A 24031-nucleotide genomic window follows, 5' to 3' on the forward strand; every position below is an offset into this window, starting at 1 on the left:
AAAAGAAACAAATCTTTCAAGGCACAGAGAGAGATAGAGAGAGAGGGAGGCTCTTCTAGGGCTGGGGCTATATAGGATAAGGCTTCTCTATGCAATGTCGCAAAGGCAAAATGAGAATCAATCACTAATACTATTAGCTACTGTTGGTGCATTTGTTCAGTTAACGTACCATATGGTTACTTGGTGGGTCTCCAATCCACGCTTGATTCTCCATTTTAATGGCTTTCCTTCCGTTTCCATAAAGAATTTGAGGTGCTTTTGTTTTCTTTTTCATTTTTTTTTTACATCACTCGGCAATTGATGGATCAAGAACCTGTGACTTGGCCCCAAATACAATGGTTCACAGGTCCCCACTGCAGCACCTTTAAATAAATGATTGTACTAGACAAGTATATATATATATATATATGTATATTATGATAATACTCGTCCTAATGATTGTTGGACACTGATAAAAGGCAGACAAAGCACCAAAAGTTGTTGGCCGAATTCAGTTTGCATTGCTATTTTATTTATTTACTTAATTTGCATGAGGCATGAGAAATTGAGCAGAGCTGCAGTGAAGGGTACTCTTTGCGCTTCAGCTTAAGACTGTCCCTATTCTATTCTGCAGAATGCAGTGTACAAAATATTATTGTTATTTTTAATTTGGTTCACTCACAGCGAGTGCTGTGCTTCTTTTTTAAAGTCACAAACAAAACAAACCAAAACTCTTCTTTCATTTGCAACTCTTCCCTTAGGTCAAAATACCAAGAACAAGAATGAAAAACCTAATATATCTTTTACCTTTTTACCCTATATTAACCTTTATCTAATTTATGTATCATCTATACATAACTGTTTCATATTTGAGCTTTCACAATTTATAGAAATAAAAAGGATAAAATATTAAATAAACCCTTATCATTTAATTTATATTTAATTAAAATTTTATTTCAAATGAAAGATTAATTTATTTTAAAAAATTATTTAAATATAAATTAAATATTAAGAACTTCTTAAAATATAAATTAAAACTTAAGAATTTATTTAAATATAAATTAAATATTATTTATTTATTTATGTATAATTAAAATATAAAAATTTATCTAAATAAGATTATAAAATTTAAAACTTTGTTTATGTTATTTTAGCCACATGAAAAGCAATAGCTTTCGTGTAGCCAAAAAAAACCCATAAAATTTTGTTAGCCATCACTTTGGCTTTGACAAGTTTGCTATTATATAAATAAATCCTAAAATTCTAGATTTAGATGTGAACAGGTATAAGAGAACTCTAAAAGCATGTTGAAATCTACATGTCAATATTTTGGCTCAAAACTAAAGTCATCCAAAAAATAAATTTCCGTCAGGTTCAAAGAAAAAAAAAAAGAAGAAAAATATATTTATAGTGAAACAACAACATTTAAGGAAGGTCACAACAGAATTAAAATAAAGAAAGTCCACTGATAGAATGGTCTCAATCAATTTGTCTACTTAATCCCAGTTGCATTGGATGTGTAATGCGTTTTTTATTTATTTTTTTACCACTCGGCACTCGCTTTGCTCCTTTCTTTTACTATATTATTATTATTATTACTATCAGTAGTTGTTGTATCTATAATCATCAGAGTTTGTTCAGACTTCAGAGCCAAGGCCAAGTCAATCAGCCACCAGCCACCAGCCACCAGCCACCAGCCACCAGCCACGTCAGGGCAGCCCCTCAGCCTCAGGGTCACTGGGTGCTACTCAGGTGAAAAATGAAACTTACCGGGGATGTCCTATGGAGAATCCAAACGTGTAAGAAGTAGCATGTTACTGCCAACATTTTAGTGTATTTGTTTTCTTACAGTGTTGAGTTGGGACATGAGACTCAAGTTGACAGCGAGACACACGGGTGTGGGGCTTAGATTCCTAATATAATAATATTATACTGCTTTTAATAAACAGAAAGTGTTGTCTGAAATAGCTTTAGATCATCACACATACTCCCTCCTAACCCTTTCCTAAATTTCCTCTAACTTCTCTTCACTTTTGTTTCCAGCGGAGCACTGCCTCTTTCCCTGTCTTCCACTTCCATATTCTTTCCCCTTCACACTTGTCTTTCTCGGGGTTTCACCTTTCCTAACATTTCTGGCCAAGTTTCTTTTTTTCTGTTCCTTTTCCCTTTTTTCCCTCATGAATTTGATGTTTCATGAGGCTGCTCGTTGTGGAACTTGTTATGACTTTTGGTGATCAACTCCATTTCAGCAACTTTCTAGAATTGAAATAAAGAGATGATTTTGTTATGGATTTTGAGGTGATTTCTGGGTGATTATAAGACTTTGGACACGTGGGCAGCCCTTATTTGATGTCTTAGGTGCACTGTTTTTGGAGTATTGGCGGTGCAAGGCGGGTAAATATGAAAATTATTTCAGGTTTAATCTCTTTGGACGTTTCTGCTGCTAATTTTTGGTAGCTTAAAGTTTTCTCTTTTTTTAATTGTAGTGGAATTTTGTTTAATTTCTGTAAATGTGTTTAATTCAACTGGAATCTTGCAACTTACATTTTTGGGAATTTTTGAGTTGATGAATGGAGGCTAAATTTGGAGGCAAGCCTCATCAATTTTATGGTCCAATGGTATCTGATTTGAAAGCAGTTGAAAAAAATAGTGTAGAATGGGATTTGAATAACTGGAAATGGGACGGTGACCTTTTTACAGCGACTCCATTAAATTCTGTGCCATCAGATTGTAGGAGTAGGCAATTGTGTGCTGTTGAACCTGAGGCTCCGGTAACTGCTGGTCCTCCACATGGTTCATCTTCTTGTTCAGAACATAACAATCTAGGCTATGAGAAAGGAAAGAGGGAATCGCAGAAAAGGAGGATTGAGGTTGTTGATGATGATGAGGTAAATCGTGATGCTGCTGCCCTTAATTTAACGCTTGGAGGGCAAGTTTACCCTATCATGAATGACGAAGCAAAGTGTGGGAAGAAGCCTAAGGTTACTGGAACTACTTCTAGTCATGCAGTTTGTCAGGTGGAGGACTGTAGGACTGATCTTAGCAATGCCAAAGATTATCATCGACGGCATAGAGTTTGTGATATGCATTCTAAGGCCAGTAAAGCACTGGTGGGAAATGTTATGCAGCGGTTCTGTCAACAGTGTAGCAGGTAGGTTATATTCTATTACTAGAGCATAGATATGATCCTGATCCTGGCCATTAGATCGATTGCTTTCTGAGTGCATTTTGCATGTTATCATTTCTAATTTCTTGTTTACGTATGGGTTTTAGTTTGTATGCTTTTTTAATTGTAGACTATGTTGCAGAAAATTCTTTGTTCTCCATTTAGATGCAACTTGCTTATACTTATGGGCAGGTTTCATGTTCTTCAAGAGTTTGATGACGGGAAGAGGAGCTGTCGACGACGTTTGGCTGGCCATAACAGACGTAGGAGGAAGACAAATCCTGATAATGAAAGGAGTAGTAGTTATTTGTTAATAAGTCTTCTGAGGATTCTCTCTAATATGCATTGTAAGCATCTGCTCTAGCCCAAAATTAATTATTTTGCCGCTTAACTTGGACAGTGGTATCAGTTGGTTGCATAGAAGACCTACTGAAAGCTATGGATAAGATTAACACTGCTTGGATTTTCTGTTTTATGAAAATTGCCTTTATTTACCTTGTCTATAAGTCAATGAAATTAGTACCTACTTTACATTTTGTGACAGAAAAATAGATGGATTTACACTTTGCTTGTTGGTTAACATGCTCTTCATCCTAGACAAAATGTTAGAATTTTGTGCGGAACCACATAAAGCACGATTTTTTAAGCTTAGGGCTTATATGACCTGTCCAAACTAATAGCTTCATTTAGACTTACAATGTTGGTCTTGTTCTTGGAGTCTGTTATGAATTTTAGTGACTTACAAGTGAATAAGTTCTTGCAAGTTAGCTCTATTAGTTAGATTATTGGAGGGTAGTAGTTGACAGGAAATAAAGATAAAGGAAAAGCAAACAAGGTGCTTATGGGTTAAAGATAATTATTATATTTTGATAAATTAAATTGTAAAAATGAAAACTTTGAGGTAGTAATAGTAAATTTGAAAAGTTAGGACTGAATATGATTTCCAAATGAAATTGTGAAAATGAAATCTTATAGGTAGTAATGGTAAATATGAAAACTGGGGACTGGATATAAATTCCAAGTAGCAGAGTCTATGCCACATGATAATTCTAAAAACTGTTTCTGCTGTGTTCTCATCATGGTTGGTTATTCTTCAGGAGATTTTGTGGCAGATTGCTGGTTCAAAACTTATTTTCAGGTATAGTTCATGATTGGAGGAATTATGGGCCATGGGGTCTTGTAGTGCTAATGCCATGTAAAGTCCAACTCCAATCACCGCATTGATAAAACTGTGGGAGTTATCGATAGAAGTTGTTATGATCTAGGTTAAAATATTTTTGGAAGTCTCCAGCTATGGTTATACTTTGATAACTCTGAATTTATCAAGGAATTTGGAGCCGTGAGGTTCATATTAAGCTTGAAGGAGATTGGTGACTTTGCAGATACTAATGCTTCTTACTAAAGGATGGGAGGGTTTCCACACATATTGCACTTATGGTTTTCAAGATATCTCAATGTGCATGCTTTCCTACCCAATAGATCACATGGAAGTTTACAAGAAAGGTTTATTGACTGAAATAGATTGTTACATCTGATGTTGATGACAGATTTTCTGGTCTGTCCTTGATCAATAGCAAGTTGATTCATTGGTCTGTCTCAATTTTTGCTTATGTAAGAGTGCCACTGAGCACTGGCTCCTGGCAGATGCTATTTTTTAATTTTGAGCTCATTAGTATTACTGGTTTTAGGATACCTGGAGTATGGAACTGCTTATGTAAATGTTTAACTTCCACTTGCAATCTTTACAGAATAGTTCATACTTGTAAAGTCATTTTGATATGCTTTTAGTTTATTTGTGATATGTTTTTCCTCACTGTCTCGCCAACTTCATTCTTCTTTCTCCTTCCATGACTTGAAGATATCTTGGCTTTTTGTAAAATTGCAGCTAACAACTCTGATCAAACTAAGGATCAAGATCTGCTTTCTCAACTGTTGAGGAGCCTGGCGAGTCTAACTGGTTCAACTATTGGAAGAAACATATCTGGATTACCACAAGGTTCTCAAGGTGTAGTGAATGCTGGGGCATCTCTTGGGAATCTTGAAAAGGTGACTGATGTGGTTTCTAATGGTACTGAACGTGCTACGCCTTCTGGTTCAGCCTCTAAAATAGATGGCTGTGCTAATGTCCCAGATAGGCAGGGGCCTATGGGTCATTGTGGGACTCTACCTGCTTCCGATTTGGCACAGAAAAGAGCTAATGATGATGTTCAGGATGGAAGTTTGTCTGATTCACCATCCAAAATACTGATTCCATCAGGAGCCAGCTTTCCATTCAGAGCAAATGAACCAGAGGCAACAGTCGGGAGGATCAGAATGAATAACATAGACTTGAATAATGTTTATAATGATTCACAGGACTATGTGGATAACTTAGAAAGAGCTCTGGTCCTTAAAAACCCTGTAAATGGGTCTTTGCATAGCTCTGTGTGTTTGTCAGAATCACACAAGTCAAGTCCACATCAACAGAGTGGGAACTCAGATTCAACCTCTGGCCAATCACCATGTACTTCTAGTGGAGAGGCTCAGGTGCATGATCACCACTTCTCTTTTTTGGTGAAATCAACATTCCTTGTGTTTTAAAGTGCTTTGTCACCTTTTGACTATATTTTAGGATAGAGAGACAACAATTGCTTGTTGACTTATTGTCATCTAGAATATGTTACCATCACTGTGTTCAATTCAATATTTTGGATCAAAAGAATATTTACCATTGACAAAAGGCTTAACTTATATTTTTCCATTTTTGTATCTCTTTCTCTCTAAGCATATTATGATAGAGATAGACACTCGTACATAAACAAGCAACACATACGCATATGCCATGCATCTGTGTTTCATTTATTTATCTGTTTTGAGGCAATTATTTTTATATAAATTGTTTGGAAAGGCTGTTGGACTGTCTCATTCTCCATATTTTGTTCTATGATTTCTGTATTGTTAAGTATGGGGTTGAAATTTTTCTATGATTGAGAGAACTTAATGCAGTGAAAATATGCAACTTTTACCGGAACACTTTTTATTGAGATTAAGCACAATTATATAAAGTTGTTTTATATTGATGTTAAAGCATTTTCTGACTTGACTACTATTTTCTTACCAATGTTCAGAGTTGCACTAATCGCATTGTTTTTAAGCTCTTTGGAAAGGACCCAAATAATTTTCCTATTGCTCTGCGTAGACAGGTAATTTGAAGAATTGTGTAGGTTCAGAATCTATTTGATAATTTCATGGAGTTGGTTGTAAAAATCATTGAACTTTCAGATCCTTGACTGGCTATCCCACAGCCCTACGGACATCGAAAGCTACATAAGACCTGGCTGTATAATATTAACAATATACCTTCGGTTAGGGGAGTCTGCATGGGAAGAGGTATGCTTGGTCACAGATGGTAAAATGGGAATTGAATCTATTATTAAGGAAAAGCCTTTCTGATCCTCTTAAAAACTGTTTTACATACAGCTATTCTGTGATCTGGGTTCCAGTTTGAGAAGGCTAGTTGATATGTCCAACGATTCTTTCTGGAAAACAGGATGGGTGTATGCTAGGGTTCAGCACTCTGTTGCATTTATTTATAATGGTTCTGCTCTCTCTCTCTCTCTCTCTCTCTCTCTCTCTCTCTCTCTCTCTCTCTGTGTGTGCTTATGTTTTTGTATGTGCTATCCGTCTGTGTGAACTTGAAAGAGTTTCTTAGTCAAAGTTTCTCCTTTTCATTTTAATTACCAAGTACCAACAAATATAGTATTTTGTAGTGACATTGCCAAAAGAAAAGCATATGATTTTTTTCCATCTGTGCTGCAGGTAGGGTCCTATTGGACACCACTTTACCTCTAAAAAGTGACAAAAACTGCAGGATCTCAAGCATTAAACCGATTGCTGTGTCTGTAACAGAGGGAGCTCAATTTTTAGTTAAAGGCTTTAACCTTAATCAGTCAGGCACGAGGTATTTCTTCATTCTCTTTTCATCTGGCTATGCTTTCTTTTCATCCATTTTACTTTGTGAAATAGGATGTGAAGGATCTCAGATTTAATAAAAACTACCGTTCAAATAATTTTTTATGCTATTAGTTTGACTGAACAAGTACTAAATCCAGCTACCTCTGGTTCAGGTTACTCTGTGCAATCGAAGGAAAATATCTGGTGCAGGAAAGTTGTTGTAACTTGATGGAGGTTGTTGATCCGGTCAATGAACATGATGAACTCCAATACCTTAGCTTCCATTGTTCTATACCAAATGTTTCTGGGAGAGGATTTATTGAGGTGTTGTCATCGTTTCGTGTTTTCTGATAATGTTCTTTTTTTTTTTTTTTCTTTCACAGCAAAATTTGGTTAGATATAGTAAAATACTGAAGTATCTATGATGAAGGTCGTTTTTACAGGACTAATTCTTAATTTCCATCCCATTAAATGAAGGTGGCTATTCTTAATTATTCCTGTAATTAAGATCTGTGGAAACATAACGTCTCATTTTCTGTGAAATATTGTTATTAAATATTCATATCTTCTTGATCAAATACTGGCATATGCTTTAGAACTAGGGAATCAAGTCAGTGACTTGGTAAAGATCATTGAAAGAAGATGTGGAGACCCGCACCTAAACTGCGAGGTATTATCCACTTTGACCCGAAGATTTTGTCTCACAAAAGGAGTCTCGCAAGTTTGGGATTAAGTCTCTATCTATATATCATTCTTTATTCATATATTCTTCCAATGTGGAATTGGGGGTGTTACAATCTCTCCACCTTTAATGCTTGACGTCCCTGTCAAGCCGAGTCTATTCACAGACTCCCACGACCCCACTGTATAGCACTTAGTGACTCCCACAGCTCTCGACTAGTGACCGTTCTGATATCATTTGTGGAGACTTGCACCCAACCTGCGAGGTATTGTCTACTTTGACCCGAAGGTCTTACGGTTTTGTCCCACAAAAAATGTCTCGCAAGTTTGGGATTAAATCTTTACATATATATTATTACTTATCCACATATTCTTCAAATGTAGGATTGGGGGCGTTATAGAAGGTATCCACTAAGTGTTAGTTGAGACCCAATCTTGGATTTTTAAAAGAAAAGAAAAACACAAATGAAGAGAGAATTGCCACAAATTGTTTGTTTCATGCATGGATGGAATGTTTCTTCACATCCCATTCTAATACAAGGATTTTGGTCATCTGATTCTATCAGGTTGAAGGCCATGGACTCAGCAGTACCTTTTTTCCATTCATAGTTGCAGAGCAAGAAGTGTGTTCTGAGATCTGTACTCTGGAGGGTGTGATAGAGACAGCTGTACCTACTGTTGACATTAACAAAGATGTGGAGAAAATGGAAACCAAGAATCAAGCACTGGACTTTATACATGAAATGGGATGGCTTCTTCACAGAAATCACTTGAGTTGGAGACTGGGTCACTTGAACCCCAATTCATATCTCTTTCCTTTCAGGCGGTTCAAGTGGCTTATGGAATTCTCCATGGACCATGACTGGTGTGCCGTAGTGAAGAAACTTCTGGGCATTCTCTTTGATGGAACAATTGATTTGAGGGACCATAGTTCTATTGAGTTTGCTTTGTTGGATATGTGTCTGCTCCACAGAGCTGTCCAAAGAAACTGCAGGCCCATGGTAGAATTACTATTAAGATATGTCCCAGATAAAGTATTGGATAAGTCAGGATCTGAGAAGCCAAAAGTGGATGGAAACAACTATGGGTTCATGTTCAAGCCAAATGTTGCCGGGCCTGCTGGGTTGACTCCTCTTCACGTGGCAGCTAGTAGGGGAGGCTCTGAGAATGTGTTAGATGCATTAACTGAAGATCCTGGATCGGTATCTCCTCCTGTCTCTGTACTTTTAACATAATGCATTATGTTTTTGTCATTCAAAAGCATGCTATTGAGTTTAATTCATCATCCTTGTGTGCCCCTCTGCATTCTCTTTCTAGCTCACTGATTTGTGATCCTACTTGACTCCTGATGGCTCACTGAGCTTGAACTGCTCAAATGCTGATTGATATCTTTGGAGTCCCTCTCTCTTTCACACACACACACAGGCACTTAATTGGATTTTCTAACGACATATTTCTTGATTTTCTTGGAGGAAAGATTCAGCTATTTCTTGCATTTTGGTGTAAAATTGTCTTAATCACCCCCTTTGGGCTCCTCTTCTGCTGCTGATCTGGGTGTGTGCCTTGTCCAGGCAGCAATTGAAGCCTGGAGAAGTGCCCGGGACAGCACGGGTCTTACACCTAATGATTATGCATGCCTTCGAGGTCACTACTCCTACATCCACCTGGTTCAGAGAAAAATCAACAAAAAATCAGAATGTGGACATGTGGTGCTGGATATCCCCCGAACCATGTTAGACTCCAATTCCAAGCAGAAACTATCAGATGGGACCAGATTGGAAAAAGCAGCTAGTCTGGAGACGGAAAATATAAAGATGAAAACCAGGCGCCAGTGTTGCAAGGCATGTGAACAAAAGCTGGCTAATAGAAACAGCAGAACATCCCCGGTATATAGGCCAGCAATGCTCTCGATGGTGGCAATTGCTGCCGTCTGTGTGTGCATGGCTTTGCTCTTCAAAAGCTCTCCTGAAGTTCTTGACGTATCCCGACCATTCAGATGGGAACTGCTGAAGTATGGGTCTAGCTAAGGTAGTTATGATATCAGTTACCGGCTACAGGCTGGAACATGTTTGCAGTCTTTTCTTTTATTCTCAGAAACAAGGCTGAGTTGTATGGATATATCTATGTGGAAAATACACCATATAATTTACTTATGATAGTTCACTTCAAATATATATATATATACATACACACAAACACATACAAGACTAGGATTCCTGAAATATTGAGGAAGTTACGATGCTTGGGCTTCTTCCCAATGTGGCCGAGCAAGAGCTGGTGAAGGTGTCTTTTCAAGCTGCTATTTCCTAGAGCAAGTTTTTCTTTTTGTTTATTTATTTTTATTTTTATCCAGAAAGAAGCAAGTATGATGAAAAAAAAAAAAAAAAAAGATTGGGCATTAAGGATGCTGGCAATCCTCTCGCAAGTGACGGTTGTAAATGTGCATTTTTCCCATTGTAACAAACACAAGGAAGTACTATTTTAAAGAATAAGACCTCGAGAAAATAGAAGTATAATTAAAGAAGCTCTTTCTTTTATGTTTAAAAAAATAGAAAAATAACGGCGTCCTGCAAAGATGTTTGCATGCTTTCATTTCTTTTCTTTTTTTTAAAGATTCTTTCTGTTCTTGGAAAAGAGATTTTTAACCGTACTAAAATTGTGTGGACAATGAACATCATCCTGAGTGGAGCAACGACCGAGATTTTGTGATTGAAATAGTGACCTTAGTGTTAGGAAATATCACAATACTTACGTGCAGCAATCACACATAAAATAATAAACTCAAATCAAGAATAAAAACACACAAATATATTTGGTTCGACTCAACTCAAAATGACCTACTCCAAACCAAATCCATTATCAAATAAATCTTTACAATTATGAGACTTTTAAAATGAAAAAAGTCTCCTAAAACTTCTTACTCAAAACTTAACCCAAAACTCAATTACACCCTTTAATAACCTACTCACTTAGCTATTCTCTTGGTGTCTAACTCTCTGGGGTTATTAAACTAAAATCAAAACATCTTATTTATAAGGGTGAAACCTTTTATACCTTTACTAAACTTCCGATGTGAGATACAAGACAAACTCAAACTCACTTAACTTTCAATGTGAGATTCTGAGATTCAAGGCAAATCCTAACACTTAGAGCAGTGTACATGCAGTATAAGGACGGGAACATATTGCTTATAGACTGTCGGCAGTATGCCCTAATCCCAAGATGGGTGGACAACTGCGGATCAGTGTGCAGTCAACGTGCGAGCACCCTGGAGCTTGATAGCCAGTTGAGTGTTATCAATCGAAACTGTGTCACGGTCTTGAGGCTCGAAACCATGTATGTTACGGTTTTGGGGAGGAGTTACGAATTTTATATGGATTGTGTATTAAAATTAATTATAAGATATAAAGATTCACATTATTTTTAATTTATAATGTATTTTTTATAAGATAAAATCATAAAATTAAAAAGATCGAAACGAATAATATTTCATAAGTTAATGTGAATTGTGATAGTTAAGCTGATATGAGATACGAAAAAAACCATCATTGTATCCGTTGGAATAGAGAGGATGTCACGATCTTAGGAGGAGCTATGAATTTTATATCACTTTCAAATGCTTTTTGTAGGATAAAATCATGAAGTCAAAAGAGTCAAAACAGACAATACCACATAAGTTGATGTACTAGAGCTGATCACAAGTTGATGTATTAGAGTTGATCATGGGATATAAAAGTTCACATCACCTTTAAACGTTTTTTTGTGGGATAAAACTATGAGACCAAGGGAGCTAAATCGAATAATATCCCGTAAGTTCGTGTGAATCATGAACTGTGACAGTTAGGCTTATCTAAGACACAAAAGAGGCTATCTTTGTGTCTGTTGGAGTGGAGGGGATGTTATGATCTTAGGGAGGAACCATGAATCCTACATCAATTGTATACTAGAGTTGATTATGGAATATAAAAGTTCACATCACCTTTAAACCCCTTTTGTGAAACAAGACTGTAAGATCAAGGTGGTCAAAGCAGACAATACCTTATCAGTTGATGTGAATCATGACAGTTAGGCTGATCTAAGAACTATAAGACCAAGGGGTCAAAGTGGATAATATCTCACAAATTGATGTGACTTGTGACAGTTAGATTGATCTGGGATACCAAAGAAGCCATCCCCATATCCTGAAGCCACGTAAGCTTGGAGCTTAAGTCTCAATCTATGACACGTGCACCTTCAAGTGAGTTGATGGAGCAACAAATAAATTGCTGATATTATATTGGCCAAAAGGTATGTTATTGGGGCCTGAATTTATTTAGCTGAAGAGGACTTTGGGATGGTTGCGAAGAAAAATGTCCCTATTTCAGACATGTTTACTGTTTTTGGTAGTAGAGTTGCGATTTCTCTTACCCTTTTTTATAGGAAGACGACTAGTGTTAGCTTTTCACCATTCCCTTGGCTAGCAAGTGGGTGGGGCTTGATTAGTTTAAAGTAAGCTACTCCTAAGCATATGTTGTGTCTAGGTAAGTGGATATTATCTAGTCATGAGTGTGACATGGTGTCTCTTCAGATCATGGTAAACTTGAGGATGATGTAGGCTAATGAAGCTTGTATCGCGCCTTTGCATTAAACCATGGGGTTTGATGGTAATGTTCGTTATACCCCCTCAGTTTCCTTTCATTGAGCTAGATCGATGTGTAACCAAAGATTATGAGATAGTGTTTGCATAGGGGTGATAACATTGAGTCTAAAGGATGAGCAAGCTAGCAGGCAGGCACGCTACTAGACTTTTGTGGCCATTTGGTGGAGGTGTGCTGCGGTTGGAGTAGCACACTTGAATTCTCCGAAGCAGGACAAGCATAATGTTGGATGTGCGGGCAGGCTAAAATGAAGCTAAGGGTTGAGGTCTTAATATATGAGTTTCGTGAGATGAGACGAGACTAGTGTGGCTTTGTGTTAGTTGCTGACCAGCATTTATATTGTGTCTTCGGGTTTGAGGCATGAGAGTTTGCGTATGATATGGACAATAATGGTGTTAAGTTTTTCCTTATATTAGAATGAGATAATATCATTATAATTGAGGTTATGCGTCCTTATAAGTAAGATCGATTGATACTTGAGACCTTAATGTTCGTGAATAAAGATGGATGTTGTATACGATTTTACAGAATTTGAAAATGTTATATGCGATTTTACAAAATTCGAGTTAAAAAAAACTCACGAGTATGCAATTTAAAAAATAAAAAATGAGCTATTCATAAAAAAAGAGACTCAATAAAGAATAACTTCTAATTCTGAGTAATTTTAGTACAACACGAATGCATGATTTTGGTTTAAAGATCGAACGACCGGTGACACTTAACCTATACGGTAATAAAAGTCATATTGAAATGATGGAAAGATGGGATCCGTATTTTTGAAATTGAGCCAGAAACACACACTTTCAATATCTGAATGTATTAATTCAATTAAGCCGTCCTATATATATGGCTGAGTCAATGCAGATAAGGTTATAAAAAAAGGACTTGACAGGATACCTCTAGGCCGCTGGCTCAAATTTTGTTTGACGTCTGGCTCAAATGTAGAAGGGTCTTCATGTGTTGGAGAAAAAAAAAGAAAAGAATCAAACTAACTACAGTCCAAACGAAAAACAACCATATGGAAATCAACCTAGAAATTGATCAAATTAAGTATCCCAAGTTGGTAAAATTATACAGTCATGCTTCATGATTTCAATCCACATATCTTACCTTTCTACGGTTTTGTTCCAAGTCACCTCTTCTGAAAATTTAGTTTTCCTACGCAGTAGGCAAAAAGTAATGCAAAGGCAACTGGAAAAGCGGCGAGAACAACGACAACAAGGCCTAAGCGATCATGACGATAACCATAATAGTCTTCTAGGAAAGAATTAACAGTTTTGAGCTCCCCAAATATGGATACCTCTTTGTCCACGTCTCCATACTGTGAGCTCAGTACGCCATTTAGGGACCAAGATGTTGGGCAAATCCAATAGCACCAAATCCACCACTTGGGTATCTCCTGCATAATATAGTTGTTATCTTTCTTGTTCAAGGAGGATGAAATTGTACAATTGAATAGGCTAAAAGCAACATTATTATGTGAATAATACAGGAAGAGATGGAAGACAAAAAAGTTTACCGGTCCTGGCATAAGGAACCCTGAGAAAAGATTCAATATGGTGTAGACAGCAGTCGAGAATATGGAGGCTATCTCGATATTTGAGCTCAAGGAAACTATAAGCATCCCGAGGTATACGAAATATAGAAATGTGCAGAATGATGCATAAAAGTAACAAAGAACTTTGTATGCTGACCAATAATATCCTACTGCTGGATATGTAATGACAGTGTACAGAATTGCTTGCAATGCTACATAAGGTATTTCGATTGCCACCTGTAATGTTCAAAATGATTAACAATATCAATTATTCATAATCCATCAATACATTTAAGCACATGATTGGAGTAGTGACCTGTGCAAATGAATAAGCCCATTGAGAGTACATTCCAGCAAATTTTTCCCGGTATAAAACAGTGCGCTCAGTTGCTACATATGGTATAACTGTTGAACAATTGTTTGCTCCCAAGAATATGAAAGCAACGTATATTGATCCAAGTATGCTAATTAAATCCTGTTCAACGTTGCTTCAGAAAAACAACAAAAAAATTGTTAGTCGTTTATACCTGTCAAACTCGTACTATCATTTTCATTTTTCTCCTTTCATTGTATGCTTACATTTCTCTTGCTTTTTGCCAAAAGACTACCCCAAACAACAGGGATGAAACAAGCATAAATATGAAACGGGCCAGGTTGTATTCGGGACTTCTCCAATACGATAAGTGTTGTTTCCATAGGCAAGCCTTAAACTGTACCCAGCTACCTTGTGAAAAACGGGTGGGAAAGTGCAAGTCTCTTGAACCTGGCTGAGGTTCACTTAACTGTATCACCAATTCTAAGGTTTCCCTGTAAATGAATGAGAATAATAACGATTATAATTAATTTTGGGAAAATTCAACTTGCAAACTTACTATGATTTATGGACAGACAGAGTTACGAATCAACTCAACATGCATAGAAAAAATTGAGCAAACAGAAGAGCTCAGTACCAAGAACAGGATGATGATTCTTTGTTTAACCGCTTGAAATTTTTTTTTTCACTGACATAAAGTCCTTTCCACTGAATCCCAACAAATAATATAGTCATTTACTCACTTATACAGATGTGACTCCTTATAAATGCTGGCAAAATCTAGTTTGAGTTCTGCTTCCACTGATGCAGATGTAACTTCCAACATCCATGTAGCTGGATTATAATTATCTTTGATCTTTGGGACACCAGGAATCCCCTGTCAAATAACGCTTGTCTATGATGTCAGTAATTTTGAAAATATTGAAGTACATACCGAGGTGGCTATTGTATGTGCACACAATAGTGGCCTATATCATGTTATTTAGCATATTTCTTCAATTTTTCTAAGAAATTTGCTAACAACACAATTGGCTCATTGATGATAATACCCCAGACGCATGCCGATACAAAAGGTTACAGGCACTTTGTATTTTGAGACTTATAGCTGATATGATTGCATTGTTTTTTCTTGTTATCTACTAATTAATCCAATACCCTCATATTGTAAAAGATGCACATATAAACTTAATTATAACTCATATTAGTTGATTAATGTCTTTCTAATCATTGGAACATCCAAATTAAAGTTATCCATGATAGAGAAACATTCTCACTGATAAATAAAAAACTGATACTAATATACTATGAGAAGTTGAAAAAGAAGCAGGACCTCAAAGTATTCTATAAGTTTGCTTGAATGATGACCTAACTTCCCAGAATAAATAATCCTCCCTCCAGCTTTCATTAGAATCAACTGCAGGAACAGGAAGTCTCGTTTAGTGACCAAAAGATAGTGGCAACAAGAAAGAAAACAGGTGTAATTATTAGTTCTTTGTTCATATGAATCTTGACGAAGTGTTCTACTGTTAAGACTGAGATATGTGGTGCAACATGGAACTTGAAAGCCATAAGCATAAAAGTAGTGTTAAAGAATAAAGATACCCCGTTTCCAACTGCTTAAACATATAATTTAATTAGAAACAAAACAATTACTAGGTTATGGAAAAATGGGTGGCATTAATTTTTGTAACCAACCCTGTAGTTGGGAATTTTGAATTCTCTTGACAATCGCACCAACTTATTGTAGGTAACTACAGAAACTTGGAATGTGCTCCAACATTTGGTTTAACAGCTATTTGTGTAATACTTCAGCCCAAATAATAATTGGATTAGACTAATACTAAAACCTATCAGTTTATTAAGATATTATTTAGTGAAAAAAGAAAAAAGTCGAAATATTAGATGAAAGAAAGCCTACCTATCGTGAAACAAAAAAGAAATAGAGTTTTTCTTCTTCATTTTCCTTAAGGTTAGAGAATATGAAAAATCAAGTTGTAGATTCACAATAAAGGCTACAATTAAGTTAATCCCTTAAAGGTGAGTACATGCTCTCTTTTTATTTAAAAAGAAATATCAAGTTGATTGTTATTATTTGGAGTTGAAGTTTTGAGAGCAAAACCAAGAAAAATCATGAAATATTTTATTAATCTTCATGATCTATTTGGATAAATTACTGGGCTTTGTTTATTTTATGTTCTTAAGATTTATTGATGATTATTGAATCGAGTTTGAAGGCTGAAAATAAGGATTTTAGTTTTTAAAGATTGAAGGAGAAATTCTATTTTTGGATGAGATATTGTGATCTGTAATAATGAATTAAAATAGAATTTTGTATTAATGGATAGATTATTGCTGTGATTATTATACATCATTGGAAAGCATATTGAATCTAGTTTCTAATAAAATAAACGAAAATCAAATCCGAATTTTCTATGAAAAGTTGTCTAATTTTAACTTAAAGATGTGCAGGTTATAAGACAGCAGTATCAGGGTTGAATTACGAAATTCTTTTTAATTTGTATACAAGGATTTATTGATTAAGCCATACATGTTTGAAAAGCTTATTGAGTCTACTTTTCAATGAAATAAGCGGAATTGAATTTGGAGTTTCCTGTGAATAAATATATAATTTTTATTAGAAGGTATATAGACTGTTTGGCAGCAGTATATGACGTAGATTTCAAAAATTGTTATAATTAATCTACTAGGAATTATGAGGTTTGCCATATATGGTTAGAAAGCTTATCAAGTCTAGTTTCTAACGCATTAAAGAGATCATAATTCTGATTTGGATGGATTGAGATATGACTGTTTTAATGAAAATAGGTCAGGCTTCTAGTATTAATTAGTTAAGTTAACCATTTGTGTAATTTAGTTGATTTTTGTATAAATTGTCTCAAAAAGAGTTGATTAAATTCTAATATGTTAAATGATCTTGAATAGGCCATTAATTATTTTGGGAGAAAAATTAAGTGGTGGAATCTAATGGAGGTAAGTAGAATCTCACACACTTTGCTTATTTTCGAATCTATGTATATATGTGCTTATAAATGAATGAATATTTTATTTTTTTATTTTTGATGTATGAAAATATGATCAAGTATATGATTATTTTGTGTTTCTCTATACTAATGATGGATCATGCTTATAAATAAAATGAGAAAATGATTTATGATTAAAGAATGATTTTGTGATGGCTACGTTTTTACATCCCTGAAAAATGGGATCATCGACACCAGAATTAGTTCTACGACCCTGACTAACGGGTAATAGTAGTTAGCAAAGACATGATCATACGACACTAGCTAACAGGTAATAATAGTTAGCATAAGGCCCTGGCTAGCGGGTTATAATAATTAGCAATGATCATGTTGATGAAATTGTTGATACGACCAATGTCACGTGTTATAGCTGTGATCGTAGCTAATGATAAACCAATGATAATGATGATTTATGATAATAATGATTTATGATGATTTTTAATGATTGATCTATGATTTAGTTTGATTATGATATTTGAATGATAGCATTTTTGTAATGATTTATGAAGTGACATATTTTGACATTGATTTATGAATTTATGAAACATTTGACAAAACGATGATTTTGAAATGTTTTGATATTATGATTTGATGAATGTTTTGAATGATCTATATGATGTGTAAGAAAACGATGCTTGATCTGGTAAGGTGTGTGAGTTTATACTTACTGAGCTATGGTTTACTCATTTCCTTTTATTTTTTCTTTACAGATGATTAAGTGATAAGTTTGGTTAGTCTTGTGTGAAGCTAGAAGATGAAATGGAAAATATTATTTAGTCGTCGGAGAATATGTTGACCAATGAGATCTTACAAGATAGTTTTGTATTTTATATGATTTGTATTTAGATGTATAAAAATGTATTATCAATTAGATTAAAGACATGAATTTTACTTAATAGATTGTTTTATTAAAGAATTTTAGAATGTTTAAAAAAGAAAACTTCGTATTACTTTGAAATTTTCTTCAAAGTAACACGACCGTGTTACGTTTCATATCGAGGCGTGACAATTTGGCTCCCTCGAAGAATAAGCATGGTCTTATAACTAGCCAAAATAGTACTTTAAATATGGAAAGCTCAACATATCTTGCACTTATACGAGGAAGACCATAAATTCCTTACCTCATCAAATGCCTCAAACACATCAATGCTTGGTTGGTGGATGGTGCAAACTATTGTCCTTCCTGTGTCGGCTACATTCTTTACTGAACGCATCACAATAGAAGCTGCTCTGGCATCTAAGCCTGATGTGGGCTCATCCATGAATATTACTGATGGATTAGAAACAAGCTCCACTGCAATTGTTAGCCTTTTACGCTGTTCAGTAGACAAGCCACTTTGTCCAGGTATGCCAACTAAGGAATATTTTATATCATGAAGCTCGATAGTTTCAATGACTTCTTCTACAAATCTCTGCATCACAGATTAAGCATGGACAGCTGAGGATTCAGTGTAAATTTTTAATAAGACAGACTATTTCATTCCTATTTAATGGATTGTTTAATCTTATTTATCCAGTAATTTTTATCATAGAATAAGGAAAGGTATGCTTTGATCTGATCATTGCAAAAGAGCACTTTTTTGGTGGTTTTCATTATAATGAAATTTGTTTAGCGGATATTTTTTGTGAGAATTCCATACTCTTGTTTTTTTCAGATCAGTCTCTGGAGGCAACCGCAGCCATGCTGAAAAAATGACAGATTCTTCAACAGTAATCTGGGGAGAGTGTATGTCATTCTGCTCACAGTATCCTGATATCCTTGCAAACGTTTTCTGAACTTTGGGATACCCTCCTATTCTTATATCTCCTTCAATGGTTCCACCAGTTTTCCTTCCAGAAAGAACATCCATGAGAGTTGTTTTTCCAGCTCCACTGACTCCCATCAGAGCTGTAAGAATCCCAGGCCTAAATGCTCCTGTGATATCATGAAGTAGTTGAAGCTTCTTCTCAGACCCATGCTTTCTCATTTCCTGAGCAGAAGGAACAAATAATGAAGTCAGCTTCATTGATGTACAAACTCATTATAGATATTGTATACCATTGGTTTAACTTAATTACCATAGGCGTATCCACAAAATATCGCACATCCTTAAATGCTACAGTTAATGGCTGAAATGGGAGGGCCATCCTCTCTGTATCACCAATCATATCTTTGCATCATTATAAAAGCTTCTTGTTCATTATATTGAGAGTTCAACATTGAGCAACAACTTTTATCTTACTTGTTTCTGCTGTAGTTTGGGGAACAGCAGTTGACCCTGTGTCTACCCGTGTGGTAACCTTACAAGGTTCTCTTCTGTGAAGTTGAGAGAACTTCTCCTTTGATATTATAGTTCGAGATGTCTTTGGAGCTGCATCATCAAAAACTACGGGTAAATAAGCAGAGAAAATACTTCTTTTTAATGCAGATGATTGATTAAAATGAACTTACGTTTTAAGTAAGTTAAAGCTAGGATAAATCCAAATTCAAAAAGTATTGTGAACCCAAGCAATGCCCCAAATGATATCCAATAGAAGTAACCATCAAAATTCAATCCATGACTGGTTAGAACATCCGTCCCTACGCTTGTATTTCCCTCTGAGACCTACAAATGACACTGATCCCAAGTTATTAACCAAACAATACTACCTAACAAGGTATGAATAGTTTCTGCCATCGTGACTGCACCTTTTGCCAGCGTGGAGCAAGGAATTCATTCAGCGATATACCTATTTCCCCGTATGTCATGGGAAAAAGCCAGAATCCCCATCTCAACCAAGGTGGTAAAGCAGCTGTACATGAAAGAGCTCTGCTCATTAGTCTAGTTGCTGTGCTTTGTTTCGAGAAATATATGGATCAATTCCTATCCTTTCTGAAAAAGAAAGAGTATCTTGACTTACGTTGTGGAATAATGAAACCCCCAAAGATAAACATCAGTAGCAACACCAAAAAACCAACAGTTGTTGAAACAACCATTGTACGGCAAACTGAGGCAATGAAGCGACACATGGATGTTGATGCTTGATGCAGGGCAAATAGTAGAAGAAACTGGCAAAAAAACCTAAAAATCCATAGGATTTTACGTGAATCAGACTATAAGTAGAATGAAATGGAGACAGTCGACCATTATAACACAAAACTTACCTTTGTACTTCAGGACTATAGCCAATAACATAGTAAGTTATAGCTGTCCAAAGCACAGAATCAGCTAGTGAAAGAGGAATCTTTAGGATAGAGGCTGGGATAGAATAAGCCCATGGAGGATACATGTAGAATGCTCTTTGTTTGTAGACAATAGGCAGTCTAATGACTGTCCAGGTCAGCTCTGCAACGCCATTAGTCATGAGTCTGACAAGTGTATAGTACATAGAACCCATCAAATAGTTTGCACTTATCAAGTCCACTTTCATCTGAGTACGTATAAATACTGTCATTGTAATGAATGCAGTGATGACAATCTGTGTTTGAAGAGGATTGGAACATGTAAGTTGGAAGCAATTGGAAGAAGCTGCAGAAGCATCAGAGTAAGAAGTGTTGCTAATATATTCCAAGTACTAACCTGTGCTGTTTTGAAAACATAGACAAATGAATTACGTTTCATGAGAAGCATCTCTCTATCCATGCAAGCCTTGAATAACTGCCATTTACTCAAAGAGTATTTGGTGAATGATAAAGCCCTTTTTCGATCTTGTGTTTTGTCAAATGGCTTTAAGAGCTCCTCTTCTAATTTTTCTCCTAAATAAGTTTCTTTGAACATTTTACAGAATTGATCCACTGAAACATAATTGTAAGGAGTGTCAGCATCACGCCAGTATTGTGCTTGATCTTGCTTGGAGATCACCTGAAAATGATTTAAAAGTATAAAATGCCAAGCCATTTGCATTGAAGTAAACAAAGAGGAGGAAATAAGATTTTGCAGGCACACCTCCTGAAGGAAGTCTGCAACACCTTTTCTTTCAGGGCACTGGAAACCACAATCCTCGAAGAAGCGAAGCACATTGCTGCAAGGACCATGGTATACAATTTTTCCCTCTGCCATTAGTAGCACGTCATCAAATAAATTAAATGTTTCAGGTGCGGGCTGAAGAAGTGAAACCACTACTGTTGCATCGGTGATGTGCACCAATTGCTGAAGATAGGTAACAATCTGAAAGGTTGTAGAGCTATCCAATCCAGTTGATATTTCATCCATCAAAAGAGCTTTTGTTGGGCCTACAATCATCTCTCCTGTCAAGTAAAGCAGAAAAGGAAATTTGAATTGAGAGAATCCTTTCTGCATGGCATTTTCTGTTTTCCATTTCAACTGGCTGAAGCATAGGGTCCATACTTTTACTTTCTGTATGTTTGGCCTCTATATATGCATAATTTGTAGTCAAAATAAATGTCTTTTCAGGCAAGTGTTTTTTTTTTCCCTTTACCTGTTGTTAACCTTTTTCTCTGACCACCTGATATGCCTCTTCGCATTGCATTACCCACAATGATATCCGCACAGATGTCCAGACCGAGGATCTATGAAGTCATAGTGCCTTAGTTTATGTTTCAGAGTATATAAAATCATCAACTGCACTTGAAAAAAAGTGATTACCTTTAAAACATAATCTGTTTGTAGATTTCTTCTCTGTCCTTCAACTGAAATTGCCTGTAAGTGTGACCAATTACTGTCAACTAAGTTGTAAAAAAGATTAGAAGTAGAGTTGTATGTTTTTATACTTACCTTCATGTAGGTATCAACATCTGGATCAGGGACGATGCCTGCTTCCTTTTCTCTTTTGATAACCTCCATCATTATATCTTTACAGCAATAAATGAATTTTGTATTTTCAATTGTTAGTGCACAATATCACAGTGATGGGTATTAGATGAAGAAAGAAACCTTACCTGCCCTGCTTCCAACACCCTGGCAGTGAGCTGAAAAGTCAATTGTTTCTCTCACAGTCATCTGAGGAATGTGAAGGTCATATTGGCTTATATAGGCTGAGGATTTCTGAGGAACAAACTCATTTAGACTGTAACCGTTATAGGAGATTCCACCTGTGGCCTGTAAAAAGGAATAACAATAGGATCATTATGAAGAACGCTAAAATGAGCTAGTCAAGGTACATGGACTTGTACTAAATTATTAATCAAATATAAATAAATAAAAAAAGCCCTTCAATCTGGACTCTGATGTTAATCAGCTAAATATTGGCATGATGCAACATATGACTGCTCATCTGATGCAAGTACTTGCTTTTGAAATACCAACCTTGAGGGATTGGTCTAGTTTTCCTGCTAGAGCCAGCAAAAATGTGGTCTTCCCACAGCCTGGAGGTCCAAGTAGAAGAGTAAGTCTGCATCCAAAGAAGAAAAACCTTTTATTCCTTTTATATACATAAAACTGATGGCTCAAACTTCTGATAGCTCTTCATAATGATTGGCTTCTTATTTGAACTTTGAAGAACTTTACCTAGGGGTAACAGGGATCAATTTAGATCTACTTTATGCAAATGCATAAGCTACTATATGAATATGACACATAATAGTCAGTTCAAATGAAAATCTTCTCCAAATCATGCTACCAACATTACCTTGACGGCTTGATTATGCCACTGACATCATTTAGAATGACCCTCTTGGCTTCTTGAGGCTTGATCCCTGTCATCTTCGTAAAAATCTGTTCAAATGCTATATCATATATCCACTAAATTGTCTGGACAAAAGTTTTAGCTGTTTGGTAGCATAAATATTTGAGTGTTCTTGATGAATCACTGAATATCTTACAAAATTCATTTCTTTAATTCAAAACATAATGTTTCATCAAGAAGATCATATATTTAGAAGTATGAGAGCAGAAAGAAAACTATGTACTTACTGATAATGAGCTCATAAGAGAGTTCCATAACGTTGGGAGAGGCTTCCCCTGAACTATCTCACACTCCGCTTCAATGGTCAGATTCTTGTATCGGACCTCAACAATCGGTAGTTTGACATCAACTCTGTAAAAATTTATTTTATCGGTTCAACACCGTACCACTCAGCTAGCAAATAGTTCAAGTTACAAAAGCATAAAATAATGAATGATTGATGGTTAAATATCACCTTGTTTGAACACCAGGTCGATCATTTTAAAAGAATTGAGTTAATGTTTTGGTCAATGATGATTGTATAGCAGCTGGTTTGTTACATGAGAACATAAATACCTGTCTATCCTTTCCCTTATTTTGTGCAGCAACCGGAGATTATCATTCTCAATGTGCTTAATAAGCTTCTCAATGAAAAGTTGCCTTTCAACAGCTCCAAGCTTTGAAACGTCAGTCACCCTCTTGGCTTCCGATGATTGTTTTCCACCATTTCCCTCTTCGTTTCCATGATTAATATCAAACAATGAAGTTCTAATTCGTTTTAATGTTGGAAGCCTCTCAATTCCAGCCCACTGCAATTGAACTTCTTCATCGACCTCCATTATGGAATCCGTACTCATAGCAAAACTTGAAACAGTCTTTAAATTCTTCCAATATTTGTTAGCTTCTGAACTTTATAAGCTTAACCTACCTACCCTACCACCTTAGAAATCTCCATCGTGTATCATCTCAGCTCTCTTCTAATTAAACTTTGATATGTAGTGAGTAGTGACAGTTTCTACTAAGGAAGATGGATCTTCAATATAAGAAAAAATCGAGCGGTCTTCCCACCCACTTGGACTTGGAAGAACATGCAAGGCTGTTTCCGTGGGCCACGCATATGAGCCAAAAGTAGAAAAAAAGTTTATTCTAGAAGCATTGCTA

General features: G+C 35.9%; 2 protein-coding genes across 5 annotated transcripts; one reads left to right on the plus strand and one right to left on the minus strand.

Annotated features, from left to right (window-relative positions):
• Positions 1 to 1926: 1926 nt before the first annotated feature.
• LOC111279217 (squamosa promoter-binding-like protein 1) lies at positions 1927 to 9912 on the plus strand. 3 transcript variants are annotated; one of them, XM_022866168.2, is made up of 10 exons: positions 1927 to 3130; positions 3288 to 3492; positions 5031 to 5671; positions 6253 to 6327; positions 6407 to 6514; positions 6605 to 6722; positions 6944 to 7085; positions 7252 to 7402; positions 8326 to 8961; positions 9331 to 9912. In XM_022866168.2, exons 2-10 carry the CDS (start codon positions 3330 to 3332, stop codon positions 9784 to 9786), a joined length of 2490 nt encoding a protein of 829 aa, XP_022721903.1. In that variant the 5' UTR covers positions 1927 to 3130; positions 3288 to 3329; the 3' UTR covers positions 9787 to 9912. The 3 variants fall into 3 exon arrangements, with proteins under 3 accessions (XP_022721903.1, XP_022721902.1, XP_022721901.1); XM_022866167.2 differs by having other exon boundaries at positions 3338 to 3492; positions 9237 to 9912; XM_022866166.2 differs by having other exon boundaries at positions 3338 to 3492.
• Positions 9913 to 13415: 3503 nt separating this feature from the next.
• On the minus strand, positions 13416 to 24031 carry LOC111279231 (pleiotropic drug resistance protein 3-like). 2 transcript variants are annotated; one of them, XM_089756504.1, is made up of 24 exons: positions 23447 to 24031; positions 23119 to 23242; positions 22835 to 22901; positions 22513 to 22597; positions 22146 to 22305; positions 21982 to 22058; positions 21853 to 21906; positions 21686 to 21776; positions 21193 to 21494; positions 20827 to 21108; positions 20412 to 20725; positions 20168 to 20328; positions 19956 to 20059; positions 19719 to 19872; positions 19510 to 19638; positions 19346 to 19419; positions 18928 to 19257; positions 18409 to 18699; positions 15577 to 15660; positions 14990 to 15123; positions 14513 to 14740; positions 14250 to 14421; positions 13916 to 14170; positions 13416 to 13795 (listed from the first exon to the last, which is right to left on the minus strand). In XM_089756504.1, the coding sequence occupies exons 2-24, from the start codon at positions 23144 to 23146 to the stop codon at positions 13529 to 13531; spliced, it is 3843 nt and encodes a 1280-aa protein (XP_089612630.1). In that variant the 5' UTR covers positions 23147 to 23242; positions 23447 to 24031; the 3' UTR covers positions 13416 to 13528. The 2 variants fall into 2 exon arrangements, with proteins under 2 accessions (XP_089612630.1, XP_022721931.1); XM_022866196.2 differs by having other exon boundaries at positions 22835 to 22920.

The sequence above is a fragment of the Durio zibethinus genome, chromosome 27 (assembly GCF_047325235.1).
Source record: "Durio zibethinus cultivar Kanyao isolate XHJ-2024 chromosome 27, ASM4732523v1, whole genome shotgun sequence".
Lineage (NCBI taxonomy): Eukaryota > Viridiplantae > Streptophyta > Magnoliopsida > Malvales > Malvaceae > Durio > Durio zibethinus.

Excerpts from the sequence above, each read along its gene's own strand:
- LOC111279217 (XM_022866166.2), top strand. The coding sequence starts at position 2,550 with ATGGAGGCTAAATTTGGAGGCAAGCCTCATCAATTTTATGGTCCAATG. Across the intron at positions 6,723-6,943 it reads TGTTGCATTTATTTATAATG|GTAGGGTCCTATTGGACACC; the intron begins GTTCTGCTCTCT and ends TCTGTGCTGCAG. Across the intron at positions 8,962-9,330 it reads TAACTGAAGATCCTGGATCG|GCAGCAATTGAAGCCTGGAG; the intron begins GTATCTCCTCCT and ends TGCCTTGTCCAG.
- LOC111279231 (XM_022866196.2), bottom strand. The coding sequence starts at position 23,727 with ATGAGTACGGATTCCATAATGGAGGTCGATGAAGAAGTTCAATTGCAG. Across the intron at positions 22,059-22,145 it reads GGGTGTTGGAAGCAGGGCAG|ATATAATGATGGAGGTTATC; the intron begins GTAAGGTTTCTT and ends ATTGCTGTAAAG. Across the intron at positions 20,060-20,167 it reads GGGTTTCATTATTCCACAAC|CTGCTTTACCACCTTGGTTG; the intron begins GTAAGTCAAGAT and ends TTTCATGTACAG.